Raw genomic sequence first — 17,394 nt, 5'->3', positions numbered from 1 at the left:
TTAAGCCCAGACTTGCCGCTGACTTTGGTGTGTGTGATGGAGAGAAAGTGACAGTAATGCCCAGACTAAAACTTGGCCAGAGCCAGGCTCAGTGGTGCGTGCCTATAATCCCAGCTACTCAGGAGGCTGTGGCAGGAGGATAGCTTAAGCCCAGGAGTTTGAGACCAGCCTGGGCAATGCAGCAAGACCCTGTCTCGAAAAAATAAAGAAACTTGGCCAGGATGCCTGCAATTTGAGCCAAGGGAAGAGTTGCAGAAAATATGTAAATGAGCTGTTGCTGCTGACACCTCGCTCTTCCCTGACCCGTTCTCTCCTGAGGTTCTTGTGGGAGTGATAAACTCCTCTAAGCCGGCTGAAAATAGCCCGCTCCTTCTCAAAAAGAAACATTTAAGGCCGGGCTTGGTGGCTCACGCCTGTAATCCTAACACTTTGGGAGGCCTAGGCAGGTGGATCATTCAAGCTCAGGAGTTGAAGACTAGCCTGGCCAACATGGTGAAACCCCATCTCTACTAAAAATACAAAAATAAGCTGGACGTGGTGGAGCACACCTGTAACCCCAGCTGCTCCAGAGGCTGAGGCAGGAGAATTGCTTGAACCCAGGAGGCGGAGGTTGCAGTCAGCCGAGATTGTGCCACTGCACTCCAGCCTGGGTGACAGAGTGAGACTCCATCTCAAAAAAAAAAGAAATATTTAAAAATATATAGAGTCAATTATAAAAAGTATAAAAGAGGTTCCGTGTTTTCTAACCCAAATTATACTGCAGACCAGTACCTCATCCATATTATCAGGGTGCCCCAGAAGTGAGTGACAAAGCAACATCTCCAAGGAGGAAAGCAGAAAAGGACAGACAAGATGTGATCCAACCCCATCCTGCCAATCCTTCAGCCAGTGACTGGGAAGCCGGGATCCTGGCTCTGAGCCAGAAGGTGGAGAAACAAGCTGAAATCTAGCCCAGGAAAAGATGTAGGTGTGAGAGTTCCATCATAACTGGAGTTCCCGCACCTTATCCCTCCTATGTCACCCCCGCCCCAAGCATAAAGCCTGGGGAAGGTGGGGAAGGCAACTTACCGAGCACCAACTCTTTCAAGACATTATGTTAATTGCTGTGGGGAGATACACACTTATCGGCGAGAAAGGCATATGTGGATGGAATATTTCAGAACAACTTCTATTTCCAACTGGCTGATTCAGCCAATTAAAGGACACTTTTAAAAATATAACTTAATAAGTATAAGTGTTGATGACTTTGGCCTTGGTTCTGACAACACCAAATCTGGAAGACACTGGGCCCAATTGGGATGCTTTCTATTTTGATACAAAAAAGTCCTTCATGAGGTCTAGACACTCTCTGTCTCCATCCTTACCACTCTACCCCCTCCCTGCAGACTTTCCTAACACGGAAGCCAGGACAGCTTGACCACACACAGCCCATCAGAAGGTGCCTGAGCTTCCCCTATGCCTGCCAACCCAGGCTTCCTTGCTCAGCCCCCGGCCCCACTCCCTTTGAGGTTTCTTTCCACTGAGAACCCTCTCCACACTCCCCATCTCTGCTGTGCCACTCTTCCAGAGGTCTCAGGTTCTCTTCTTCCCGCCCCCCTCAGGTCTGGATGCCACCATGAGGCAGATGTCACAGGATCTCCCCGTTACCCTCCCTCAGCGCCCACGTGCACTGTGACCTGGGTTCAGCCTCACCCACAGCACAAGTACTAGAGAGCTGGTGGAGGCGCACTCTAGCATTTCCTGAAAAGAACAGCAGGGCCAACAACGACTCCTCCTGTCCCCTCTTCCCCCACACTATGTTCTGCTCCCCTCGACCCCAGAGCAGGTTCCCCCCAACAAAACCACTGGAGCAAACCCTCCTTTCTCTGCTGAGTCGCTTGACCTTAATGGTAAGAGACCAGAAGCCCTGGAGAAAATCAGCTCACCCAACTTCCCAATTGCTTTCCACGCTCACATCTGAACACACACAAGAAAAGTGACCCCTGTTACAGGGATAGCAAGGAAGAGCAGAAAGGTGTGGAGAGGAGTACAGAGAAAAGAAGAGAATGAGTGAAGCTCACCCTGCTAGCCACCACGAGATGGTTAAGCTGGCTTTAAGTGGGGACACTTGGTTTCTGGATTCAGAGAAGGCCTGTTCTGCAAAGGGAAGCTATGGCTCCGAGAAGAGGTGCTGCCCCATTGGATAGCCCCCTCCTCGATCACAAGTGGGCAGCAGGGAGCAAGGAAGACTACTGGCACTGGGTGTGGTCTCTGATTCTCCCTCCACTCTAGCTCTGCCTCTAAGCCCTGCCTCGGCTGCTTTGTGACCAGATTTCTGCACTGTCTGACGGCCCCCTCGATTATACCTAGAGCAGCTGACAGGCCCTCTCTGTATGCATGGGAACATGAGAGCAGCAAACACTCTCACTCTCACCCCCTCTAGAGGAGGCAGCATCTACCACCTGCCTCTTCCAGAACACGGGTCTGGGCACCTGGGGAGGGGTGGCCAGCTGGGCAGCTCTGAGCCACCACAAATGAGCCATGACCACAGCGGAAGCCATGACAAAGTGGAGTCAAATAAATAACCACATCCCCCATACCTCTATTTCTCTTACTGGTTAATACACACCCACACTCACAGTTGGGTCACACGAGGGGCAAGAAGATGGCTCAGCAGGAAACATGGAAACATCCATAAATTCTAATTCTGATTCCTCCCTCACTTCTCAACGTGGCCATGGGTAAGTGACCCATCATCTCAGAAACAGACTCTTCCAAGGCAATCAAAGGTCACCCTGGACAAGCTGGGAGAATAGAGTATATTGAGTGGGTATATGGATGCAGTGATTAGGGGTTCCTACAAGAAAGATACTCATCCAACTTCATCATGTAAATCAGTTCTTCCTGAAGCACTGGACATGCTCTCCTTGCTGGCTGGTACCAATCTGAAGTACTGATTCTCCTTTGCAGAAACCCACCATCTCCCCAGCCTCTACTCACCCAGCTGGAGCTAGAAACGTACATCCCACTTGAATTTCAGCGGAATTCCTAGTTGCACACACCCACCACCCTGGCCTGTAACACCACATGTTACAGAGGCATCAAGAGCCGTAAATACCAAATCAAGAGCCTGGACAAGATACCTTCTGACTGCTCTCATTTTTACAGCTGGAAATGCTGCTTAAAGCAGTGGGTGCTGAGTAAATTAACAAGAAGCCTAGAGAGACAAGGACACAGCTAGAGCTGAAGCTTCTTGACCCTCTGCAACCTCCTCCCCAAGCCACGGGCCCTAATTCAGCCATCAGCCACCCCTCAGCCCTCCCTTCAACACAGGGCAGGTCGGGCGGCTTGAAGCTGAAAAGAGAATACACCCAAACAGCAAGGAAATATCTCCCAGCCATAAATGCCTTGCCTGTTCTTCTGTTTGCAAAGAGCAAAGTCCATGTGGGAAGGGAAGGAATGGTACCAGCTACTGAACCCCACACAAACCAACCCGGTCCTGAGAGATGGACACACGGCCTAAATTCACAGAGCACGGCTGAAAATGGAACTGAGCAGTGTGAATTCCTTCATTCACTCCTGCTTCTTATTCCAGGCCTTATCTTTATTTTATCACAATAAATATTTATAGGGTCAGCATTCAGCCTGGGTATTCCACAGCCACTCGCGTCCCTCTCTCTCCAGGCACTCCCAACCTCAGCCACCAGGTGCCAAACCGCGCCCCCCTCCACCCGCTGCCTCCCCGACCCTGCTGACCTTAGCCTGTGCTCAAGGCCACGCTTGGCAGACCTCCTGCTGTCTGCCATCTCCATTGTCAGATGGGAGATAGACAATGAGAAACAGGCTTCTCTGGGGACTGGTTTAAGGCTTTCCTGTCAAAAAACCTCCCAGAAGCCTGAGGCCTCTAGGCATGGCCTAGGCCCCCGACACCAAGTCTGCCCTCACAGTGAGGTCCAGTCGCTTGGCAGCCAGAACAGCTTGTCGGGAGGGGTTAGCTTCAGCCCACGCAGCTAGCCCCACCCATCCTTCCCGGCTGACTCCCCTCAGACACGGAGGGAACACCCAGACTGCTTTAAGCTTGGCCTTCTCTTTCACAGCTCTCCTCAGTCCCAGCCTCTGCAGTCCCCAAGACAGCAGACAAGAGGAGCCTGAGCTCTGGGCCTGGCTTCAGGCCCTCAATTTTAAGGGGGCCAGGACAGACACCCGGGAACTGTTTGGATCTTGAGATCTCTGTTTCTCTCCCTATAAGAATCCTTGAGTTCTTGGCCGGGTGTAGTGGCTCATGCCTATAATCCCAGCACTTTGGGAGGCCGAGGCGGGCGGATCACCTGAGGTCAGGAGTTCGAGACCAGCCTGGCCAATATGGCGAAACCCCGTCTCTACTAAAAGTACAAAAAAATTAGCTGGGCATGGTGGTGTGTGCCTGTAATCCCAGCTACTTGGGAGGCTGAGGCAGGAGAATCACTTGAACCCAGGAGCCAGAGGTTGCAGTGAGCCAAGATTACACCACTGCACTCCAGCCTGGGCAACAGAGCAGGACTCCATCTCAAAAAAAAAGAAAAGAAAAGAATCCTTGGGTTCTCCTCACGGCAGGAATAAAACTGGGCAGCAGATTCAGCAGGCGTTGGGGTGGGCTGTGGACCTGAGCAACAGAGACCCAGCTTGAGCCTTGGCTCCAGGACTTGCTGCCTCTGGCCCTAGGCAAGTCATGAGACTTCTGCATCTCGGTGACTTCATAGATCAGAGTGGCGAAGATCCCCTAGGTGACGGCACCCGGAAGGTGAGAGCAGTGGGAGGGCCTATACATACCTGAAGAGCCTTAGTGTGCACGCTGTCTCAGTGTTTCACTGAAAGAAGTGACTCATCTGTGAGTGTGAAAGCAAGCTGAATGATGAAGACTATCTTTAAAAATAAATATGTATAGGCCAGACAAGACTGCAATATGACATGCACCACTTACAGTAAGGGTAACACGCATGTGCTCCTGGAATGTATTTCTACTGGCTGCAGTCAAAAATTTTGATGTCTTCCTTTTAAAACATTCCGGCCAGGTGCAGTGGCTCATGTCTGTAATCCCAGCACTTTGGGAAGCTGAGGCAGATGGATCACTTGAGCCCAGAAGTTCAAGACCAGCCTGGACAACATGGTGAAACCGTCTCTACCAAAAAATACAAAAATTAGCTGGGCACAGTGGCGAGCACCTGTAGTCCCAGCTCCTTGGGAGGCTGAGGTGGGAGGATGGCTTGAGCCAGGGAGGTCGAGGCTGCAATGAGCTATGATGTCACCAGGACACTCCAGCATGGGTGACAGAGTAAGACCATGTCTCAAAAACAAAAACAAAAACAAAAAACCTTTCTTGCTCTTGCAGATGTTCCCACCTGTGTAACTTGCGTTCTGCCCTCAGCAGAGTGAGCTGGTAAACTCCTTGAGGTAAGAGCCATGTCTCTAATTTCTCAAGAATTCCAACCATCCCACCACCATCCCCTCTGCAGGGCTGGGCTCAGAGCAGTGTTGGCCTCTAGTGCAAGCTGTTCACAGGCTGGAAAGCAGCCACCAAGTCAAAATTCACTACGGAAGGAGAGGAAGGAAACCCACCGCTGACAGTGCCAGGCACTGCCCCCAAACGTGGGCGCTGGAAGTCCAAGTTCCCTCCATTTTACAGATGAAGAAATCAAAGCTCAAAGAGGTAAAATTGTCTGGGAGATGGGGGCGGGGGGAGGACCAGGACTGACGTCTTGGTTTGGATGGCCCCTGGTTTTATCACTGCCAGGGTTAGCTCCTGAGCCGCCCTGTCAAATCTCCTAAACGTCCCATGAGGGCCAAGACGACTCACACTGCAAAACATACACACAAAGGGTCGGAAACAGCACAACATTCTTTCCTACCTGCCTTTTTCTGGCTTTCCCAGTCCCATGAGGGAGAGAGGAGAGGGCTGCGCTGGGGGCATCTGGGATCTGTCTTCCTCCTTGTCCAGCCCTTGTCCTTCTCTGCCTCTTTTGAGGCTGACTTCCCCCAGCTCACCACCCTCCTCTCCGAACGCCAGCTAACCGGTTACCCAGGCAACCCAGCTGGGAGGCCGCCAGTTACCACAGCAACCCAGCATGGCCGCCAGGCTGCCTTGCTTAGGAAGGTCAGGGGACCAGCCGGGCTACCAAGCAGCTGGGATGCTGCTGGCAGGACTGGCCCAGGCAGGGGGAGTGCGGTGTGGTGGGGGGAGGTGGCCTACGTGCCTGAGATAACTAAGTTCCTGTTGTCAGGGGCCACCTTTCCCTTTGACATGTTTTCCATGAAGCAGGCTCCCCCAACTTGGGCATGAACCACAAGCCGAACTCCCCAGTTCCATCACCCAAGCCGAACCTGACCCCTCCCACCTTCTCTACAGAGTTCCGGTCGCCTCACCTCCAGGAAGTCTTCTCAGACTGAGCAGCAGCCAGCTGTCATTCAGCCTAACCCCAGGCCCTCTCACCCTCCGCCCTTCCTGAGCATATCCAGGAGTCCACACATATGCAACATGCGTGTGTCAGCGTGCAGATGTGGTCTCTCTGTGAAATATGGTGGTAAAAATCATAAGGAAGAGCTAATATTTTCTAGTACTTACTATGTGCCTAGCATGTTGTAGGTGACTTGTGTGAAGTTTCTCAATTGAGTCATACAACAAGCGCATTATCCTCACTTCGCAGATAGAGTGCCTGAGACTTACAGAAGGTGAGGGACTTACTCAAGGCTGCACAGGTACTAACCAGCAGAGAGAGGGTGAGGCTGTGTATGGACCAGCTTCCTGGAATTCCTTCAGCTCCTGCCCTCCCCAAGCTCCCCCCACCAACCAATCCCAGGCCTGGTTTCAAGGTGACATTTTGAACTTTTATTAAGTTATTAAGTTTCACCACGCCCAACATGGTAAAAACTTATCTCTACTAAAAATACAAAAATTAGCCCAGCACGGTGGTGCATATCTATAATCCCAACTACTCAGGAGGCTGAGGCAGGAGAATCGTTTGAACCCGGGAGGCAGAGGTTACAGTGAGCCAAGATCTCGCCACTGCACTCCAGCCTGGGTGACAGAGTGAGACTTTGTCTCAAAATATATATATATTATTTAGGCCAGGTGTGGTGGCTCACACCTGTAACCCCCAGCACTTCCGGAGGCCAAGGCAGGCAGATCACTTGAGGCCAGGAATTTGAGACCAGCCTGGCCAACATGGTGAAACCCCATCTCTACTAAAAATACAAAAATTATCCCGGCATGGTGGCGCATGCCTTGTAATCCCAGCTACTCAGGAGGCTGAGGCAGGAGAATTGCTTGAACCTGGGAGGCAGAGGTTGCAGTGAGCCGAGATCGCACCACTGCACTTCAGCCTGGGCCACAGAGCAAGACTCCATCTCAAAAAAAAAAAAAAAAAGAAAAGAAAAGAAAAAAGAAAAAAAAGACTATCCAGTGCCACATGTTTTCTTCATATTATTTTATTTCATTTCCTCCTCGCCGCTGCGGAGACTTCAGTCTCCTAACAGGATAGCTTAGGAAACAGAGACCCAGAGAGGTTAAGTAGTTTTCTGAAGCTGAGACCTGGCTTAAGGTTCCTGCCTTGCAGAACTTCCTAGGAGAGTCTGTCCTTTTCTTTTTTGGCCACCAACATATGTAGCATATGTCTCTATCATATACAGCATGGTCGTTGGCTCACTCATCTGCTCCCTTACAAGACTATGAGTTTAAAAATTTATTTTTGACCGGGCACAGTGGCTCACTCCCGTAGTCCCAATACTTTGGGAGGCCGAGGCAGGAGGATCACTTGAGCCCAGGAGTTTAAGACTAGCCTGGGCAACAAAGTGAGACTCTGTCTCTACAAAAACTAAAATAATTAGCCAGGTGTGGTGGCACATGCCTGTGGTCCCAGCTACTCAGGAGGCTGAGGTGGGAGGACTGCATGAGCCTAGGAGGTGGAGACTACAGTGAGCTATGATCATGCCACTGCATTCCAGCCTGGGGGACAGAGTGAGACCCCATCTCAAAAATAAATAAATAAAAATAAAAATTCATTTTTGCAGCCTAGTACCTGCCTGGTACATAAGGAGCATGCAGTAAATATGTACCTAAAGAAAATGGTAAGGCCAGGCTCCCAAGTTCTGCCCACCACTTAATTCCATGCTGTCTCTACCACATCACCCTGTCTCATTCACTCAGCCAATCAAAAAGCAGTTACCAACCATTTTGTGCCTGGCTCTGCGTGAAATATCACAGATACAAATAAGACAAATCAGGCCATCTCTTCTTGCCTTGAAGAAGTACAGTGGAGTGAGAGGCAAGGCTGAGGAGAACAGGGAATAAATTCCCCACCACTGCCCCCATCCAAGGCTTTCTCATGAGTGTTTCTCTGTGCCTGCTCCTTGGGTCCTAACCCTCCCATACAAAGCTTCATATATCCAACCAACATTTGTTGAGCACCTACTATGTGCTAAGTACTGCCCTCTAATCACTCATAGTTGGGGGGAGAGTTGGCAGGATTAGAAGACAATGGAGTCAGGAATTACTGGACAGTAGAGAAGTGACTGAGAAGGTCAGAGTCCAAGAAGCAGTGGCCAGGGCCACCGGGAGCATTTGAAGAACTTTAAAGAGCTTTCACATTTGATGTGATCGTGGACTTTCAGGTCGCATTGCTTTGTATTCACACCTACTTCCTACACTAACTCATTTGATCCTTGGTGATGAGGGCAGGATGAGAATTATTATTCCCATTTTAGAGATGAGGATACTGAGGCTCAGAAGGGGAAGAGCATTGGGTTAGGGGGAGGAAACCTGGGTTCTAGACCTCACTTGTCATTTGAACAGGTCTCAGCACTACGCCTGTATCACCACACTCCCACCCGCACCACCCCACCAAAGCAGGTTTTTCTTCCCTGCTCCGATCCCCTTCAATTCCCCAGTGAGACAGTCTCGGTTTCAAGTGAGGTTAGCAGGATTGCTGGATAGCCTGGATCCAGTCCCTGGATAGCCCATTGCTGCTCATGTGGTCCCAGGAACCAAGCAAAACCAGAACAATGACCGCACCACCTGAGGCTAGGTAGAATTTAAGAGGCTAATTGCAAGCATTTGGCTAATTAAAAACAAATTGGCACCTGCAGTTATAGCTGCCTGTTCTTCTCAGGTCGTGAGGAGCCAGACTGGGTGGACACAATGATGTCAGAGCTAAGGAGGGACCTCACCTCCTCCTTAAAGAGGGCCCTAGGCCATCTCACTGCAGAAATGGAGCTCCAACTAACCCGAGGAAGACATAGCTGAAACCAGGGTGGACCAGCGACCCTGAAGCCTCAGCACTGATGCATGTTTATCAGATCAGCACTGGCACCTCCAGCTCTATTTCCTGAATTCACACAGTGAGGACCAGTCCTCTACAGAGATTAAGTGGGTGACCTGGGAGGACTTGACAGTATCCCTGAATACAAGCTACCCTAAACACATTTCTCACCAATCCACCTCAGCACCCGTCTGGTCTTTGAGTTAAAGCCTTGCCTTCTGAAATATGATGTTCAGTAACTGACATTTGTGTGATTATTCTCAGTTTACAAAGCACTTCCATGTACATTACTCACCTAGGTATCAGCTAGGTAGGTGGTAGTGATACTAACTCCAGTTCTCAGGCTAGGAAGTGAAAGCTCAGAAGGATTAAGTAACTTCTGCAAATCATATGGCTACTACTTGGGTCAGGATTTGAATCCACGTCTTCAAATTCCAGATGAGCCTTCTCTCCATGACCACAGCAGGAGCTAACATATGGATCATAATTAGTTGATCAGATAAGCTTGCGCTACTTTAGAAAGTGCAAAGAGGTCTCATGGGAATGAGAAATGCTGGGTAGATTTGACAAGGGAGAAATCAAGACAATATGTGCACATGGCCATGCAGGGGTGCGGACAGGGGCTGCAGGAGTACCAGCTCCAGTGGAGTATCCTATAAGCCAGGAGACATTAGAGGCCCATCTCCCTTCATCCATGCATCTGCCAGAGGAAGCCCCCAGCAAGTGTGCCATTCCAGGGGATTCTCCTGGAGGAAGTGGCTGCCCTGGGCGTGTGTGTGGCCCCCTCACCACATTCTGTGCCAGTAAGGCCGCAGTTCATGTGGGGGCCCCAGGAAAGCTCAAGAAAGAACTTGAGGGTCTTTGGAGGAACAGGGGCATTTAGCCTTGAACAAGGAGACTTGGGAGGGCTTGGAGGGAGAGAGACGATGATACCTATCTTCAGATATCTATGTTTCTCATGCAAATCAACAAGGTAATAATAACAAACACATTTATCACTTATTCTGCTCAGCAGGATTCTATGTGCTTGCATATGTAACCTCATTTATCTTCACAAGAAGCTTATGAGATAGGCAGCATTATCTTCATTTTACAAATGGAGAAACTGAGGCACAGAGCGGTAAAGCCACGGTTAGCATCATATCACTGGTAAATGATATGTTTTGTTTGTTTGTTTGTTTTGAGACAGAGTTTTGCTCTTGTTTGTTTTGAGACAGAGTCTTGCTCTGTCACCCAGGCTGGAGTACAGTGGCACGATCTCGGCTCACTGCAACCTCTGCTTCCGGGGTTCAATCGATTCTCCTGCCTCAGCCTCCCAGGTAGGTGAGATTACAGGAACCCAGCACCACACTTAGCTAATTTTTATATTTTTAATAAAGATGGGGTTTCACCTTGTTGACCAGGCTGGTCTCAAACTCCTGGCCTCAAGTAATCCGCCCGCTTCGGCCTCCCAAAGTGCTGGGATTACAGGCATGAGCCACTGTGCCTGGCCAACTGTGATCTTAATGACTGCACACACTGCCTTTTAAGAAAAGCCAAAGACTCGAACACACAAATATGTTTATTACATGGACATATTACATATTGCATTGTTATTAATATGGACATCACATTTGATAAGTCTCTTTTTAAAATTTGTATGTCTCACTCCCAGTCAAACAGATGGATTGAAACAACAAATGAAAACCACAAAAAGGTTGTAATACTCAATGTTGATGCTCATGGCACAAAAATCCATTCGCAGACACAGCTGCCAGGAATGTAAATTAGTGCTTTTGAACAAGGAATTTGGCAAAATATTTTAATAATGTAGCAATGTCACTTCTAGAAATGCAACCTAAGGGAAAAAAGTATTGATATGTGTGAAGATTCGGATATTTATATGTTCATTGTAGCCTTGTTTATAAAAGTAGAAAATTAGAAATACTTAGTTTAACATAGGGGTCAAATCAACAAATAAATTGAAAAGGTATATAATGAAATATGAAGCAGCCACTTTAAAATGATGCTGTAAAGGCCAGGTGTGGTGGTTCACGCCTGTAATCCCAGCACTTTGGGAGGCCGACGTGGGTGGATCACTTGAGCCCAGGAGTTCAAGACCAGCCTGGCCAACATGGCCAACTCTATCAAAAATACATAAAATTAGCCTGGTATGGTGACATGCACCTGTAGACCCAGCCACTTGGGAAGCTGAGGTAGGAGGATCGCTTGAGCCCAGGAGGTCGAGACTGCAGTGAACAGAGGTTGCACCACAGCACTCCAGCCTGGACAACAGAACAAGGCCCTGTCTCAAAGAATAATAATAATAATAATGCTGTTAAAGAATATTTAATAATATGAAAAAATGCTTTCTGTTTAAGTGACAATAATACACATCTGGGCCAAGATTTTAATGATATATATATGTATTGTGACAATAAATCTAGACATATATTCATGCATGAATTCATAAAAGTATAAATATATCAAAATTAAAATTATATATCAAACCTATGGGTAATTCTTAACTTTTCTTTAGGTTTTTCTACATTTTTAAATGACAATGTATTACTTTTATACTCACAGAATAGTAATTATTTTAATGTATACCCTTCATCACGTTAATTCTATGCCTTGGAATTTATCCTAAGTCACCCAAAACACAGAAAGAGCCTTATGAACAAAAATGTTCCTCTTGTGCTATCTGTAAAAGGAAAATAAGGTAACAACCTAAATGTCCAATATAGAAATGACCGTGTGAAATATATTACATCCACACACTGACTATTATATACTATTTTAATCAAAAGAAAACTATTTTTATCCCCATGTAAAAGAGAGAGGTGACTCGTTCTGCACAGCTTCAAAGCATCAGAACCAGAGGGCGGAACTTAGAAATCGGCAGATTTTGATTCAACATAGAAGAATGTTCCAGCCACAGAGGAAGCTGCCTTGTGAGGTAATGAGCTCCCTGTCACTGAAATTATCCAAGTGAGGCTGCTGCTTCTGTCAGGGAGGCTGAGGAAGGCTCATCTGGATGTGGAGGGAGTCTGGATTAGATAGTCTCTGAGGGGCGTCTGCAGGTTGTGAGTGCTGAGCAGGAGCCCCCTGAACAGAGAGATGGCCAAGGGAAGGCTTCCACTCAGCCTACCCTCAACTTCTTTTCCTTCTGCTCCCAGTTACTCTAAATGTTTCCCAAAATAGAGTCGTTTTTTCCTCTCTGAATGTGCTTTAAGCGTTTGGAGACTGGCCTGCTAAAGTCCCCTCATTAAGCCCTGGCTTCCAGAGCCCCTTCGCCTCACCCCAGAGCTCAGGGGAGTGCGAATCCTGCAGCTCTCTTGTGAGGCCCAGCTCCAACCTTCCTCTGGGGGGCCCCATGGGTGTGCCAAGACCAGTGCCAATGACCTCATCAAATTCACAACAGGCAGTGAGGAAGATGATGAGGAAATTGGCTCAGAGAACAAAACCGCAGCCTGTTCAGCACCAGTTGACACCATGCTCCCATCTGCTGTTGCAGCTTCTTCACTCTGGCCTAGGCCAGTCCCCTGGGCCAAGAGAGCTCACTCTGGGAGCCCAAGGCTGCAGGCTGGGCCTGGGCAAGATGGGGCTTTGATGTCAGCCCGGGAGCCAAGGTGGCTGCCTCCCTCACTGACTGAGGGATCAGTAATTATTTCATTTACAAGCAGGAATAATCCAACTCAATAATCCAGGCAGACACATTGAAAGTAATTATCTGTGTAATGCGTCCTGCACCATCACCTTCCTAGGAAGGAGGAAAAGAAGCCTAGCCCAGCAAAAAAAAAAAAGGGGGGGGACCCCCATTGTCTACAGCCTGTGTGCAGCAGCCCGCCAGGATTAATTACACACCAGTGCTAACACATTTATCACCTCACCGCTGATTGGAAAACCAAGGACTTTTAATAATTCATATCTGTGGCTCGGCACTCTGTGCCCTTGTGCGGAGACACAGAAATCTGCTTGTTTCCATAAGGAAAGCCCAGTGGCAGTGCCAGGCGGGGCGCCCTCAGCCCCTCCTGCCACCCCAACCTGGAGACAGGCGCCAGCCTAGCCGCTCCCACCTCCCCTCCACCAGCAGGGTCTGCTCATGTCCTGCTGAAGCTAAAATGCAGCTGCTCGGGGTGAAAGCTGGTGACTGAACCGTCCTAGCCACAGGAGCCCTCCTCAGTTTCATACTCTTCCAGGGTGGCCTGGAAGGCAGGATTTGGGAGATTTGTAGGGCAAGTGCCCGCAGTGCCCCCGCATCTGCCCAGACAGTGGGCTCAGGCAGATACCTGCCAGCTAGGATCCTGCCCCACCATGCAGGAGACCCTCAGCAGAGTGCACCACTCAAGTGATCAGATTGGGGGTAAAGGGTCTACAGGGCTTTGGGAACAGCCTCCAATCCCTGAAGGCTGCAACCTCCTCTGACACCAGCTCTGAGCTCCAGCCTCCTCCCCACCACCTTCCACCCTCCTGCAGCTCTCCCTCCCCACCCCTGTGCCCCAGGGATGGCTCTCCCTCTATCCCGGTTCTCCATCTCTGCTCTCCCAGGCTCCACAGCCCCCTTCCCTGCCCTGGCTGGCCTGTTGTCTCAAAGAGCATTTCCCAGGAGCCTCTTCTCCCTTCTTCTCCCTTCTCCCCCGCCCCCGCCACTTTCCTGTCTCGCCCCGCTTCCCTCCCCTTCCACTGTAGCCCTCCTTACCCTTCTCTGGCCAGTCCCCCAACTGTCCTCCTTTCCTCAGACTCCTCACACAATACCTTGAGCCTCTTAGCTGGCTGCAGCCCGGTCCCATCATTATAAACACCATCCCCTCATTCCCTGCCCCCCTCCACCAGGCTCCAACTCCTTCAAGAGCTCCCCACTAAATCTGAGACCCCCAGAGCTCAGATGCCTCCTAGGAATTGGAATCCAAGAGCCTCTGTCACCCTTCGACCCAACCTCTGACCCATAAGAATGATACACACCCTGACCCCTCCCCACGCTGAGGAAGGTGAGTCCCTGGGGCTGACCTGAGCCTGACCCTGGACCCCCTCCATCTCTCCTTCCTGCTGGCAAGATTAAAGGGAGGGTGGGCTGGCCTCTCTGTGCTAGCCTGCTTGGAGGACCTCTGCTGGACCCTAGGAAGCTGCCAGCCCCAATGCTGCCCTCATCCAGGAGATGCAATTCAAATGTAATCAACTTAAACAGCATCAGCCCTGACAGGGGACTCTGGAGGTGGGGGTGGGGGCACAGGGAGGGCTATAATTAGCATTCTCAGCATCCATGATCCCCAAGTAAGGCTGCCAAGGATGAGGGATGGGGAAGCCAGTGCTCCGCAGTACAAACAGCTCAGGCTCACGCGGCAGACAGGCAGCTGCCAGCCCTGACCAGAGCCCAGCCTTCCTCCTCCCACCTCATCTATGTGATGCATGAAAACAGACTCACCGGCTTCTGAGGTGTGATCCCCGCGCTGGAAAGCTCTAACTCTGCGAGCCCCAAGGCACCCCTCCCCCCAGCTCAGGCCAGCTGGGGTCCTCCTCCCCCACCCCTGGGGCCCCCTTCTGCAGAGCGGGGCTCCGGATCTAATCTGATCTAATCAGTCATCTCTCCGGCTGGCAGGTCCCTGGCGCAGGGAAAGGATGCTGTTGTGGTTACTGCAGGATCCAGCATCTTTCCCAGGCAGAGGCAGCTGGGCATGCTCCATCGGCTCCCCCGGGGATTTCAGGGCCACGTGACTCTCCCTCCCCAAGCTGTCACTTAGGATCAGGAGTAAATAGTCCCCGAAAAGGTTTAACTCCATCCACACCAGCGACAAGCTGCTAACCATCCACGCAGCCTGCCTGCCCGGGAGAGGATGGGGTGGCTCAGCACAGCCTCCTGGGCCTTCCACCACCAGGACAAGGCTGCCCCGCAAAGGGGAGCAGGGCCACCGTCTGGGTGAGCTGCATTTTCAGAGTCCCCCACAAGAGACTGCAGGGAGCCAGAAACTGCCCAGGGGCTTGGAATCACGTGTGGGGCCTCACCCAGCCAGCCTGGTGATCACCTTTCAGCTCTGTGGCTGTCTACTCCAGAGAAGGGCACATCTCTAGCTGTCAAGAGGGCTTGGCAGGGGCTCTGGGGCCTCCCCATCCCCCACCCCCAACTCAATATGGAGAATTTCGAGAAATATAACATTTGGAGAGGGTTGGGGGCCACTATGAGATGCCAGGATGAGTAGGGTGTGGAGCCACTGCCCCCACACCAACCAGCCAGGTTCCTCCCAGGCCCTGGGAGGGAAGTCTGTGCTCCCGTTCCTTCCATTGCACATTCCTTTACAGATAAGGGCTTCAGTTGGTAAAAATATATATGTACTCAGATCACACTAAGAGAGACCCACTTGTATGGGAGTTGAGAGGCTTAATTTTTCAATCAAGTTGTTCTAATAATAAACAAAAAATGCAATTATCATGTGAGTGGGGCCTTGCAGACACCCTTTCTCCAGCTCCTGCCCAAATTGGTCTCTGATAACCCTGAGCAAGGAGGCTAGCCAAGCTATGGGGTACCTGGGTTCTGTATTATTCAGGGTCAGAGGCAGAAAGAAAGACTTCAGACAATAGGGTTGTAGCCCTGTTTCTGCTTAGACAAAGATTGCTTTCTGCCTAAGTTTCCCTCTATCCCCGGATTCTCTGTGACAATGGGCAAGTGTAATAAAAACACTGATTTCATAAACAGGATCAGAAAGATGGAAAAAAACCAAAAGATTCCCACCTAAACCTCCAGGCAGGCTCACTGGTCTCAGTCCCACCTGCCCCTTAAACCTGGAAACTGGGGACTGAACCAGATGAGCTTCTGGAGTCACGTTTGAATAGAGAAATATGTCAAGAAGCAGGACCTAGAGAAAGGGTGTCTGCAAGGCCCCACTCACCTGATAATTGCATTTTTTGTTTATTATTAGAACAACCAGATTAAAAAATTAAGCCTCTCGACTCCAATACAAGTGGGTCTCTCTTAGTGTGATCTGAGTACATATATCATTTTTACCGACTGAAGCCCTTATCTGTAAACGAATGTGCAATGGAAGGAACGGGAGCACAGACTTCCCTCCTAGGGCCTGGGAGGAACCTGGCTGGTTGGTGTGGGGGCAGTGGCTCCACACCCCACTCACACACACCACAGCGTTGGAGGAAGGCAGGGACCTAGAGAGGTACTGAAGGGACTGTCTTTCCCACCCCAGGGCAGGCCAGGCTGGAGCCGGGAATCTGGCGTTAGAGCAGCAGGCACAGCTGGGCAGCACTCTTGGGGAGGGGGACCCTTGGTCACCTCCCACTGTTCCCCTGCCCAGCTGAGATGTCAGGCCAGCCCTGCATTGGCTATAGGAAAGCTGCTCTGCTGAAGGGGCAGACAAGTTGTGCATGAGGGCCCAGTGCCAGGCAGGACCGATCAAGCCCAACTCACCTGCCCTGGCTCTCCAGGACTTGGCAAGGCTGCCAGGTGCAGGCAGGGGGAGAGTCTGCTTTCAGTCAGCCAAGATGAGGGGCTCTTGGGGGTCTCTGACCCTGCAGAGCCAATGGAGGAAAGGAGAGTGGGTGTAAGAGATTATAGCATCCCAGAGGGAGGCTGGGGAGGGGGACAGAAACCCCAGCCCCAGCCCCCACAATCCTCAGGCAGCTGGAAAAGGCAGGCGACCAACAGATGGGCCTGCTGGGCGGGTTTCCTCGCTGGCAGGCAGAGGGCAAGGGCCGCAGACAAGTCCCACGGATCCTTCGAGAAGCCTGAGCCAGACATGTGAATGTTTCTAGGGGATCTGAGTAGCTTCAGGGGCATGAGAAGCCAAAGGGAGGGTCAGTGTGGGGTGCATGCCTTTATCTGCGGGACCAAGGCAGAAGAGATGTGGTAGCATGAAGATCTTAGAGCCGCAGCAAGGACAGGTGAGGTAGATGGACCAGAGATAATAAATTCCCTTTGCCAAATCTAAGTTCTTGCTCTGCGAGCCCAGAAGAGGAGAAGCAAGCCTCACCTAAACAACTCCAGTGGGGAAGGCATGAGGCGGCGTGAGGGAGGGAGGATTCCACAGAAAGCACCTCTGCGATCCCGTCTCTCCTCTGCTCTACAATCACTGGTCCCCATTGCTCAGAGGATCAAGTCCAAGCTTCCCAGGCACCTACTAATGGTCTCCAAACACACAGG

At 50.6% G+C, this 17,394-nt stretch overlaps 1 protein-coding gene across 17 annotated transcripts in view; it reads right to left on the bottom strand.

Moving 5' to 3' along the window:
• The window catches only part of PLEKHA6 (pleckstrin homology domain containing A6), a 159,068-nt gene that overhangs the window by 125,532 nt on the left and 16,142 nt on the right, over positions 1 to 17,394 (bottom strand). For 2 of the 17 annotated variants that reach the window (XM_063613227.1, XM_055234254.2), the window contains exon 1: positions 5,865 to 6,022. The exons of 14 other annotated variants lie outside the window; for them this stretch is intronic. In XM_063613227.1, coding sequence (XP_063469297.1) covers positions 5,865 to 5,926 — 62 coding nt within the window. In that variant the 5' untranslated portion in view covers positions 5,927 to 6,022. Of the gene's footprint in view, positions 1 to 3,735; positions 3,760 to 5,864; positions 6,023 to 17,394 lie in introns of those variants that run through there. One more of the 17 variants, XM_063613224.1, reaches the window with a different exon arrangement.

Source organism: Symphalangus syndactylus, chromosome 19, assembly GCF_028878055.3.
Source record: "Symphalangus syndactylus isolate Jambi chromosome 19, NHGRI_mSymSyn1-v2.1_pri, whole genome shotgun sequence".
NCBI lineage: Eukaryota > Metazoa > Chordata > Mammalia > Primates > Hylobatidae > Symphalangus > Symphalangus syndactylus.
This window is presented reverse-complemented; position numbering and strand designations above follow the sequence as displayed.